Source organism: Rhinopithecus bieti, unplaced genomic scaffold (assembly GCF_001698545.2).
Source record: "Rhinopithecus bieti isolate Rb0 unplaced genomic scaffold, ASM169854v2 scaffold_21419, whole genome shotgun sequence".
NCBI classification, from domain to species: Eukaryota; Metazoa; Chordata; class Mammalia; order Primates; family Cercopithecidae; genus Rhinopithecus; species Rhinopithecus bieti.
In genome coordinates this window covers 419,813-432,421 of record NW_016810280.1, presented here as the reverse complement: position 1 = coordinate 432,421, position 12,609 = coordinate 419,813, and the positions used below count along the sequence as shown (strand labels likewise).

At 34.6% G+C, this 12,609-nt stretch overlaps 1 protein-coding gene across 1 annotated transcript in view; it reads right to left on the bottom strand.

The window, feature by feature from the left end:
• EHBP1 (EH domain binding protein 1) overlaps positions 1–12,609 on the bottom strand; it is a 349,810-nt gene that overhangs the window by 86,769 nt on the left and 250,432 nt on the right. The window contains 1 exon segment of the mRNA XM_017891714.1: positions 7,739–7,882. Coding sequence (XP_017747203.1) covers positions 7,739–7,882 — 144 coding nt within the window.

Here is a 12,609-nt window from a genome sequence, read left to right as displayed (position 1 = left end):
ACGTTAAATCTTTTGGTGATTGTGTTGAAGTAAAAAATGAGGATATATTTTCATTTCAGTGCCCTGGGCATAGACATTCCAGCTCATAAGGAGAATAAAAACTCCTAAATAAAATCTGTATGTTATTAAAGGTTTTAGATTTTTTAACTAAAATTCACTCTATGTTATTAAAGGTCTTAGATTTTTAAATAAGTGATAATTGATGTCCTTTCATACAAAATGACAAATGTAAAGTTAACATACTTATTCCTAACAGTAGAACTGATAATATGTGTAATTAGGGAAAACACAAAATTTTAACTTGAACTTAATTTAAAGCTTTGATTCCTAAGAGTCTATTTAACTAACACAGCCAATATTCATAAATATGTAAGTATAATCTTATACATATTTGTATGATGATATATACTTAGAACACATATATATGAAAACTACAGAAAAAGTTACTATTACAGATTATCAAAAAAAGTTTAGTGTTTTTTACCAATTGAATGGCAAATGCTTCTTTTATTACTTGGAGAAGATCTAGTGATCTTATCTAAATCTGCTACAATTATCAGCATGACAGACTAGTGCCATTTAAATCAATAATTTCCAATCAACATCAAAAGTATGTGGCTGATGTCTCACCCTTCATGGCAATAAAATACCTGTCAAAGGTTTAATTTGCAAAAGAGCAACTTGCATTCTCTTAGTTCTCTTAAGCCATTTGGATTCATGTCCAAAGGTGAGTTTAAAAAAAAGTCACTGTGTGGTTACTGGTCTTTGCAGTTAACTAAGAGCTGACCAAACTAAAATCCTTTCCCATGTATACTGTTTTATTTAAAGGATTCAAACATTCCTTCAGGTTTTTAAAGATGGATACCGTAAACCTTCCAGGACTTGCTGCTAACTTGCAGTTTGACCCTGCTACCTGCTATATAAGAAAAGGCTCCTAAACCAGTTGAGTGTAATGGGTGGGCCATTATGCTAACAGATGAAATGTCAGGAGAAAAACTTCAAGTCTGTTTTATAATAGCATTGTAATTACTTCCTGATAGTTCTTTCTAAAACGCCATCCAGATACCTAACAACTATCTTCAAACCATACATAATTACTGCTTAAACAAAACAAAAACAAACATATTTATAAATTCATTGATCATTATGATTAGACTAATTACACTGAAGTTTCATCATGATTCTCTTTTTAGATTTTTTTAGATTTTCTACTTATAAAATATATTTTATTCTGTTAAAAAAGTTATAATTAAACGTATGTAGCATCATTCTTCTGATATGTTCAAAATGCTTCACTAATATGCTAACAAAAATTCCAAGAATTGTGGGTAGCAGGACTATCATCCTTTATTTTGCTTAGAGTGTATGAATTCTAAACTTAAGCACATCAAATGCAAACATCCCTTTCAGATACCTATACAAGTATATCAGTATTATTAAATGTAATGGTAGGCTTATTTAAATGCATTTTTAAAAAAGCAATTATATTCCAATGCAAAATAATTAGCAAAAGCATCTGAAACAGATTAGCTTTTATTTTTTATTTTTATTTTATTTTATTATTTTTTTTGAGATGGAGTCCGTTGCCCAGGGTGGAGTGCAGTGGAACAATCTTGGCTCACTGCAACCTCTGCCTCCCGGGTTCAAGCGATTCTTGTGCCTCAGCCTCCTGAGTAGCTGGGACTAGAGGCGTGCGCCACCGTGCCTGGGTAATTTTTTGTATTTTTGGTAGAGATGGGGTTTTGCCATGTTAGCCAGGCTGGTCTCGAACTCCTGACCTCAAGTTATCTGCTCACCTTGGCCTCCCAAAGCATTGGGATTATAGGCATGGGCCACCGCACCCAGCCTATTTTTATTTTTTTGAGACAGAGTCTTGCTCTGTTGCCCAGGCTGGAATGCAGTGGCGCAATCTCCACTCACTGCAACCTTCGCCTCTCGAGTTCAAGCAATTTTCCTGCCTCAGCCTCCTGAGTAGCTAGGACTATAAGGGTGCGCCGCCATGCCTGACTAATTTTTCTATTTTTAGTAGAGATGGGTTTCACCATGTTGGTCACGCTGGTCTCAAACTCCTGACCTCAGGTGATCTGTCTGCCTCAGCCTTCCAAAGTGCTGGGATTACAGGCAAGATTAGCTTTTAAAATTCTATTTGAACATATCTGGGTGAAAAGTGTATGGGAAAATGAGAGTAATAAAGAAAAATAATTAAAAAAGAAATATTTTCTTGAAAAAAATTACATTTTCTTCGTGTCTTTGTTTATATATTATACAATCAAGAAGTCTCCTTTGAATTACATACTGGGTGGACTGCTGAAGCTACCAAACTCCTGAGTTGCACTTAAAAAAATCATTTAAAGTACATGTGGAAAAAAAAGAAAAACACAAATATCATACCTAAAACTTATATTAGTAAAATCCAATCTTTGAAAATCTTCATAGAACAAAAGGAACAGGAAGAAAAGAAACATAAAATACAGACCCAGAGCAACGAAATCTGTCTCCTATAGACATAATTTCAGGGAGCAAATGAAACAGGTTAAAGGAGTTTCTAAAGGCACAAAGATATGAATGAATCATATAAACGACTTTCATTAAAAAAATTGAAAGGCAATAAGTAGTCGTACCAAGTATTCACTAAAATATGCAATGGTAGTCCTGCCAAAATTCAGAAAATTAAAAGGTTTATGGTATCTTTGTTTGTGAGTTGTCCTTTAAGGGAAATTATAGCTTAAATCTTTCCTGAGGATAACTTAAGTGGAGTCTGTACGTAAGGATCCACCCAATAAGATTACCAAGAGTTGTTTTCAGTGTCTTAGAAACAGCTTTCCAGGCTAGCAGTCTAAAGCTGCATTCATTTTGAAAGGGAATGTTTTGCAGTATTGTGATTCAAGGCAGAACTGAAAGCTGAACTCTAATCAGAGTCCCAGAATATGGGAAAAGCAGGGGTGCGTAAGGATTTGGCATACACACATCATAACAACAAAGAAAGGTATCATAATGTACAATTCGAGAATAGCAAGAAAAGAATGATATAAGCTTAAGTCCCCAAGTGGCAAAAGTAATCTTATCTGTAACTGACTTCAGACAAGGGAACACTAACTTCCTCTGCTCAATTCTGTTTTAAAGACCTTCAGAAAAACACTTATTTTTCCTGTTTACAAACCTACTAAGAAGCTCCTTATAGCAAAGTTTTCACGTTTAAGCTCATTTTTTATTAGTTGACACTCAGAGGATATGAAAAATAGCCTGTCACTATTCCCTTCATTTATTCATTCAACAAACATTTACTAAATACTATTACTTAATGCTGGGGATACAAGGTCCTTGAACTTTGAAATAGTTCACAGTTGAATGAGAGAAAGAGATTCGTAATTAGATAATTATATTGCGATGAATGCATGCTATGGTAGAGAATAATAGAAAAAGACATAGGAAAGAGAATTAACTTCACTGCAAGGAGCCATGAGGAGCGTGTTTATCGAAGTGCTATTTCAGTTTCAGTGCTATTTCAGTAGAAACTAATAAGGGAAGATGGATATTTCAAGGCAACAACAGCAAATGCTTGACACAAGAGTGAGAGTATGGCACATTTTAGATACAGTAAGCAACTTATAACTAGACTGTAGAATAAAAAAATGAGAGATAGGTAAGAGATGAGGCTGTAAAGGGAGGGGACAGGATTTGCAAGGACACGAGGCCATGATGAGTAGTTGGGAAGTTTATTCTCTTAGGTAAGTGGGGCTACCAGATGGATTTTGAGGCTTCATATATTCGAATGAACACTTAAGCTATTTCCCAGTTATCTCTTCTTTACATTTTGTAAACCTTTCTTTCTTACAAGTAGACCTTTGCTTTCAATACTTTAACCCTGTAAATTCTCACTTTCTCTCAGCCCAGAACTAAATACAAAAGTCTCACAAGTAGCTAACTGTACTGAGTACATGGACATTGTCCCATGACTACATGCTTCTATTTAAGTCCTATAATAGCAATTATTAAAATAGCTCTTCTCATTATTTTTGGTATTCACCAGAAGGACTTAGTTTAGGTGTATAGAAACAAAGTACAGAGGAATAAAATAAAGAAACTGCTAAAGAAGTTTTAAACCAGTAGTCCTTTAAGTAATAAATAATAACTCCTATAACTCAATAGCCACCCCCCACCCCCAAAACAAACTGTTAACCCGATTAAAAAGTGGGCTAAGGATTTGAATAGACATTTTTTCAAAGAAGACATAAAAATGGACAACAGGTACAGGTACATGAAAAGATGTTCAATGTCACTAGTCATCAGGAAAATGCAAATCAAGATCACAACGAGATATCACTCCATGCTTGTTAGAATGGCTATCATCTAAAAAACAAAAGTGGCAAGTTTTGGTGAGAATGTGGAGAAAGTGGAATCCTTGCACACCGTTGGTGGTAATATAAAATAGTGCAACTGTTATGGCAAAACAGTATGAAGGTACCTCAAAAAATTGAAAACAGAACTACCATATATCCAGCAATCCCACTTTGGGGTACTTATCCGATAAAGCTGAAATCAAGATCTTGAAGTGATTTTAGCACTCCTATGTTCACTGCAGCATTGTTCACAATAGCCAAGATGTGAAAACCACCTAAATGTCTACTGACAGATAAATGGATAAAAATAATGTGGTATATATATATACAGTGGAATACCATTCAGCTTTAAAAAAGCAGGAAGTCCTGTCACATTCTACAACATAGATAAGCCTCTATGACATTATGCTAAGTGAAATAAGCCAGTTATAGAAAGACAAATACTGCATGACTCCACTTATATAAAGTATCTAAAATAGTCGGATTCATGGAATCAAACAGTGAAATAGTGGCAGACAGGGACTGGAGGGAGGGGGAAATGGGCAGTTACTAATCTACAGGAATAAAGTTTCATCTAAGCAACATGAATAAGTAATAAAGATCTGCAATAAAACATTGTATCCACTCAAATTTTTTTTTTAAAAAGTAGCTGTCATGTTAACTGTTCTTACCGCAATAAAATGTTAAAAAAATTGAGTCTTCTAATCTATGAACGTAATACGCCTATTTATTTATTCTTTTATATCTTTCAGAATGTTTTAGTTTTCTGCCTAAAGGTCTTGCATATTTCTTGTTAGCTTTATTCTTAGCATACTATGTATTTTTAATGTTCCTGTAAATATTTTAAAACTTTTTGTTTGTAATTTCACGTGAATGTAATTATATATGTCCTCTTTTGTGTTCCCAGCATAATATCTCCAAGATTCATTTACATTACTGTGCATCTCAGGGTCCTGTTCCTTTGTATTGCTGCCGTAATATTATATTGTATGGCTATATCAGGATGTGTTTATTCACTTGTCTGGTGATGGACATTTAAATTTTGCCCTGTTTCTGGGTACTACAAACAAAACTGCTCTGAAATTTTGTGTAAAATTCTTTGAATAACATGTGTTTTTAGTTTTTTTTAGTTATATACCTTAAAATGGAATTGCTGGGGTCATGTAAGTGTATGTTTAGCTTCATAAGCAATGGCCTGTTTTTCAAGATGGTTGTACCATTTCACATTCCTACTGGCAAAATGTGAGAGTTCTAGTTGCTCCAGATTCCTCCCACACTTGTTACTGTCAGTCTTTTAAATTTTAGCCATTCTCATAGTGGTATCTCACTGTGACTTTGAGTTTCATATGCTTGATAACTAATGATACTAAAGATATTTCTTATGTGCTTGTTGGCCATTTGTGTATCTTATTGAAATATAATTTATTTTCAAATATTAATTTTATGTCCGGTAATCTTGTAATTTTGGGAGAATTTTCCATGTACAAATCATATTTCTGGTGAATAATGGTAATTTTATTGGTCGCTTTTCATATGTTATACCTTTTTATTTCTTTTTCTTGTCTTAGGTTCCCCATTATGATATTGAACAGAAGTGATAGTGGAATTGCCTGTCTTTTAATCTGCTATAAATGGAAAGCTTTCAATATTTCACAATTAAGTATGCTTGCTATAGGCTTTTTATGCATACATTTTAGCAGATTAACAAAGTAATAAAGTTCCTTTCTATCCCTAGAGGCTAAGAAATGTGGTTCTTCTCTCTCTATGGATCATGAATAGATGTTGGTATTTTCCAACCTTTTCTATATCTGCTTGATTTTTCTTTATTCTGTTAATGCTGTCAATTACATTGCTTGAGTTTTGAAAAATTAAACAATCTTGCATTCCTAGAATAAATCCAAATTGACCATGGTATGTTAACTTTTTAAAACACTTCTGGGTTGAATTTGTTAGTATTTTCTACAGGATTTTTACATCTATGTTCATAACTGAAATTTGCCACTAATTTTCCTTTCTTACAATAAACTTAGAGTGATTTTGTTATAAAGAAAAGCTAGATCATAAGAATGCCACATATTTATGGCTTATTCCACTGGGACACTTGTTCTTGGAAGTCAGCCACCATGCTATGAGGAAGCCCACACTAGAGAAGTAAAGAGACCATATGGAGAGGCCACATGTAGGTGTTCCAACTGACAGTCTGGCAGAGGTATTATTAGCTGAAAGCCAGCCCCAGACGTCATGGAACATAAACAAGCCACTACCTCTGTGTCCTATCTGAATTCTTAACTCACAGAATCTATTAACCTAATCAGATGGTTGTTTTTTGCCAGTAAGTTCTGCTGTGTGTGTGTGTGTGTGTGTGTGTGTGTGTTTTTCTGTAAGTAGAGATGGGGTGTCACTATTGCCTAGGCTGGTCTCCAACTCCTGGACCCAAGTGATCCTCCCACCTCAGCCTCTCAAAATGTTGGGTACGGGCGTGAGTCACCGTGCCGAGCCCTGCAGTTGTTTTTAATGCAACAATAGATAACTTGAAAGAGGAAGGGTGGGAAAATATCTTGGGACTGTTCAAAGCACAGTCTCATAAGCAATAGGGTACTTCTTTGGGTAAACGTGAAACAAATGCAACAAGGTGACCAACCTGGCATGTAGCTACCTAGCTATATGGCACACGGCTGCTCTTTCTGGGAAAAACAACTACTAACACATGATGGTGCTATGGTGAGACTGTCAGTTTTCTGATTCATGAAGATGTTTGTGTCCTAAATTTTAAGGGCTCCTATTATTATACGTTCATTATTATCTGTGAAGCACTACACAAAAATATGTACAAAAATGTGGTTTAATACAAAGATGGCAGTATGTGATAGGAAAGTGGCCTGACTCTGGAATCCAATAAGGCTCAGGTTCAAATCCTGGATTCACGGTTTACTGACTCTGTGACCTTGTACAGGTTACCTTGCCTACTGGCTTCAGTCTCCATGGCGTTAAGTAAAATAAAAATTATTGCTCCTGAAATACTTAGTAGGTATTCAATAAATAATAGACATCATTATTATATTCTAACATTTCCAATAAAATTAACCTCCATTGACAAAATACAATCTTAGAGTACAGCTACAGTTATAAAATATAAACTAACAACAGATTATTCATGCATATGTGGAAATTATATTCCCAGATCTTACTTTTCCTCATCACTAACACTGCTTTGTGGGAATAATGACCAAATGGTCCTGTAAGTATGAATTTATCTTTATCAGTTCAGTAAGTGCACTAAGTATTTACAATGTACAGTCTGTAGAAAAATAACATAGCAAAAATATAAGCAAATTACTTCCCTCCTCCCCATGATTACAATGAACAACTTATGGTCTTTTTTAACCAATGCTCCTCACATCACTTAGCTGCCTGTTGCAGAATGGGGTGGCTGTGTTGGTATTGTGCTTATTCCCCGCCTTTAGGGCTGCATCTCTTCTTGCTTGCTCAAGCAGAACTCTTGCTCTTTCCTTAAGTTCTTCTTGTCTAGATAACATTCGATGCTTAAAAGCAAAGATACAGAATTAGAAGCCAAAAAAAGAACTGGTAATCTACATTTATAAACTAATGAAAGGTTAGACAATCTGCTGAAATAATAGAGATTATGAATAAGATTGTAGCTTCATGAGATTACCTATAGAGAATGTTAATGTTGACTAGAAACCATGGAATGAATATATAAATCTTGATATGAGGGAAATACATCTTTAGTGTCTAAAACTGGATTAAATTTAATTATAACTTTATTAGAACATATTCTCATTAGGTATAAGGCTAATATATATTCTATATATTCTATTTGCTCATAAACACAGTATAATCTGACAAAGAATTTTTTAAAGTTCAGAGTTTTATTTTCAGTCTTATAGAATTGATAACAACATGTCTTCCAAATTTGAACATTGATAAATATTAAATATCTGTGGCAATAATCCTTTAAATTCTTGAGAATGTTTATAGAAAATTCAAAGTTATTATGTTTCATTAAAAAAAAGTAAAACTAGTTTTCTCCATTGCTCACTATCCTTATAACAAAACAATTGAAAATATTATAATTGAAAAAGTATTCTCCTGGATTAATCTGTAATTTTACAATATAATTTTGGAGAACAACAGATATCGTCCATCAACAGAGATCAGTTCTTAAATACATTAACCAAAAGCACAAATATTCATACTCCTTATAGTCCAAATTCCTTTTTTTTCTACTAAGTAACCAACTTCTGGCTTTAGATGTCTATTACTATTATCTGACACTTAATTTCTTTTAATTCCCTTTCATTGCATAGTTTTGGTTCAATCATAAGTATCACTGTCAAGGAAAATAAAATAAGTATAGCTATTACTTTATTTCATATTACGTGAAACCGTCTTTTTAAAGATTAGTTCAGCATTTTGGGTTTCTTTGTGGTCTTTATATTTTACTGTAACTATTTTAAAGCTTTTTTTCTATAATCTTAAAGAAGAAAAGATTTTCTTAAAGTGTACAATTCAGTGATTTTTAGTATTTCATAAGGTTATAAACTATCACCACTACCTAATTCCAGGACATTTTCATCACCCAAGATTTTTAAGAGGATTAAACAAAAATTCTTAACTTAATAGATACAAATAAAATGTATAAGTGATAATGATAAGTCTAAGTTCATGTTGAATAGGACACAATAAAGTTTAGTTACAATATCAACAGTGTCTCAAAAACAGACAAAATTAATTAAATGAACACTGAATTTTCAGTCAAGACATCAGGCTGTTAATCCCTCTTCCACTAATAATAAGCAATGTAACATTGAGCAGGTCAGTTAAAAACGTACTGCATTCCATTACACGATGTGGAGTCAGACAGACCTGGGTTCAAATATCAGTTCCACCACTTAATTATGGGCAAGTTAATTTATCTAAGCCTCAGTTTCCTCGTTTATAAAATAAGGATAGAAATAGACCTACTCTCAGAAGGATAGGGCAAAGATTAAATAATAGCATAATGTACTGAGCACTGGTGCATGGCAAGCACTGAATAAACGTTTAAGTATTTGTTTTAATCCCTCGATTTCTTAATCTTTGAAATGAGAGATCATCTTTAAGATTCCACCAGCTCTGAATTCTGTGATTTTATAGTCTTTTGGTGATTCCAAACAGCTACAAAGACAGTGAAAAAATGTTTTGCTCTTAAGAACAAAATCAAATCACCAAAAGACTATAAAATCACCAATTGTGTTTAAGAGCACATAAACACAATTTAAAAAAAAATTTTCCTGGCTAGAAATGCAATTCACTATAGAGATTTCAGAAAATAAATACAAGTTAAAAGAAGATAAATAAAAATTAGTAGTAGTCCTGGTACCCAGAGATAATAACTGTAGAATCATGCTTTTTTTTTTCTTCACTTATTGTATTTTGAGCATTTTCTTATGGTGTTAAATTTTTTTTAAACATAATTTTAAAATTATTTTATTATTTTACTTTTTTGAGACAGGGTCTCGCTCTGTCACCCAGGCTGGAGTCCAATGGCACAATCACGGCTTACTGCAGTCTTGACCTCTCAGGCTCAAGCAATCCTCTCACTTCAACCTCCCAAAGTACTGGGATTACAGGTAAGCCACCATGCCCAGCCTAAAACATGATTTTTAATTGGCTATCTAACATTACATTGTATAGATGCATCATACGTTAGTTAACTTGTCTTATTTTGCTGAACATTTAGGTTGCATACAATCTTTTACTGTCATAAATAATGCTTTTATGAATATCTTTAGAGGTACATTTTTATTATACAATTCTTTTTTTTTTTTTCTGAGATGGAGTTTCGCTCTTGTTGCCCAGGCCGGAGTACAATGGCGCCAGCTCGGCTCAACGCAACCTCCGCCTCCCGGGTTCAAGCAATTCTCCTGCCTCAGCCTCCCAAGTAGCTGGGATTACAGGCATGTGCCACCACCCTGGCTACTTTTGTATTTTCAGTAGAGACGGGGTTTCTCCATGTAGTCAGGCTGGTCTCGAACTGACCTCAGGTGATCCGCCTGCCTCGGCCTAACAAAGTGCTGGGATTACAGGCATGAGCCACGGCGCCCGGCCATATTATACAATTCTAATTATTTCCTTATGAAAAATTCCTGAAAGTAGGATCTAATGAGATAAAGATTTTTAAGGAATTTGATGCACATTGTTAAATTGCCCTTCAGTAATGCTGACCACATTATATTTGGGCTACAATTATTTTTTAATGCTATTACGATAAGTAAAGATGTTATATGCATCAAGTGGAGAAGCACAGACTTTGAAGACAAGGTTGCTTTTGAATTCAAACTTTAACATTTATCATATAACCTTAAGTAACTCTGCAAATCCTAGATTTCCCACATATAATAGAGAATTTGACTACTTACCTTATGGGTTGTAAAGTTTAAGAGATATGTGTAAGATAGATAACTGTCATCACATGTATTAGGCACCCAAATGGACAACATTATGACTTTGTTAAGTATACAAAGTCATATTAAAGTTACTAAATTTCCTCTAATCCAATGGTTTTAATTGTATGAATTACTATTATTTTATGAACTACTAAGAACAAACGTTGTCAATTAAACTCTAATATACTATCTATTATAAATAATATATTGATTGAGAAGTTAAAATGTAAAAAGATGTGTATCTGAGAATTGAAATACTGTGTACAAAAGAGAAACAGATTTTTAATTGTCCAAAATTCAGTTGCTATATACAATTTTAAAAGCCTACCAAATGTCAGCACCTATATTACAGTGTTTATTGTTAGACATTACTTTTGCCAATCCAGTGTCAATAAAAACCTTTAAACTTACCCTAAGCAAAATTCTGAATAAGTCAATGGCCAAAGAGAAAACATATATGGAGCTATGAATAGACATTGCTTCTATCATCCAGTACACTTTAATCATCTGAATAGAATCACAGAATGATAGTTTCACAGCTAAAGGGGTTCTTAAAGATTACTTCATTTAACATACATGGAAAATAAGATTGAGAGGCTAAATAGCTAGTTAACATGTCACACTACTAATTTATTGGGAGAGCCAAAATGAGAATCCAGGCTTACTGATTCCCAGTCCAGGGTATTTTAACATTTTAAATATCAATCAATTTCTAGTTTTAACTAAACATATTTGCCTTAAAATCTGGTTTTAAGAAAATCTGGCCAGGTGTGGTGGCTCACGTCTGTAATCCCAGCACTTTGGGAGAGTGAAGCAGGAGGATTACCCGAGGTCAGGAGTTCGAGACCAACCTGGCCAACGTGGTGAAACCCCATCTCTACTAAAAATACAAAAATTAACTGGGCGTGGTGGTACACACCTGTAGTCTCAGCTACTGGGGAGGCTGAGGCAGGAGAATCACTTGAACCCAGGAGGCGAAGGTTGTAGTGAGGTAAGATCACACCACTGCACTCTAGCCTGGGTGACAGGGTGAGACTCCATTACTCCGCAAAAAAAAAAAACAAAATAAAAATCTGTATTGAATATTACAAGTTAGGGTCATCAAGTTCTTGCAATTGTCAATCACTAGATGTTTATTGATTATCTACTATGTGTGGACATTATGCTGTCCTGAAAGCTTTCAGGGAGATTTAGCTACTTAGGACTTTTGATTTGAGGTTTATGATTAGGAGAACAGGGGCTTGCTTTGACAGCTATTACACTTCTTTAATCCTAATATGTAAATTCTTTCTTGACACCTCTGAAACCTTATAAATGGCAGAATCTTACACTCTCTGTCATTCAGGTGGCAGTCAAGACATGGTTGTCTATCTATATATATATTGTTTGATATTTCTGTTGGCATGATGACAATTCCTTGATGTTTCAGTCAACACCACTTGAGGACTATGTGAGAAAGAAACATAACTCCAGATTACTGTCTAAAAATCTTCTGTTGAGACTTTCTGGTAAAGCCAAGACAGTGCTATTATCAATGAGTATACTGACCTGGAAGAAAATCCCAGAGACAGTTGTGGAGAAATGCTATAAATTCAGAGGTTCAGGCCGGACATGGTGGCTCACACCTGTAATCTCAGCACTTTGGGAGGCCGAGGTGGGTGGATCACCTGAGGTCAGGAGTTCGAGACCAGCCTGACCAACATGGAGAAACCCCGTCTCTACTAAAAATACAAAAGTTGCCAGGTGTGGTGGCGCATGCCTGTAATCCCAGCTTCTCGGGAGGCTGAGGCAGGAGAATTGCTTGAACCTGGGAGGCAGAG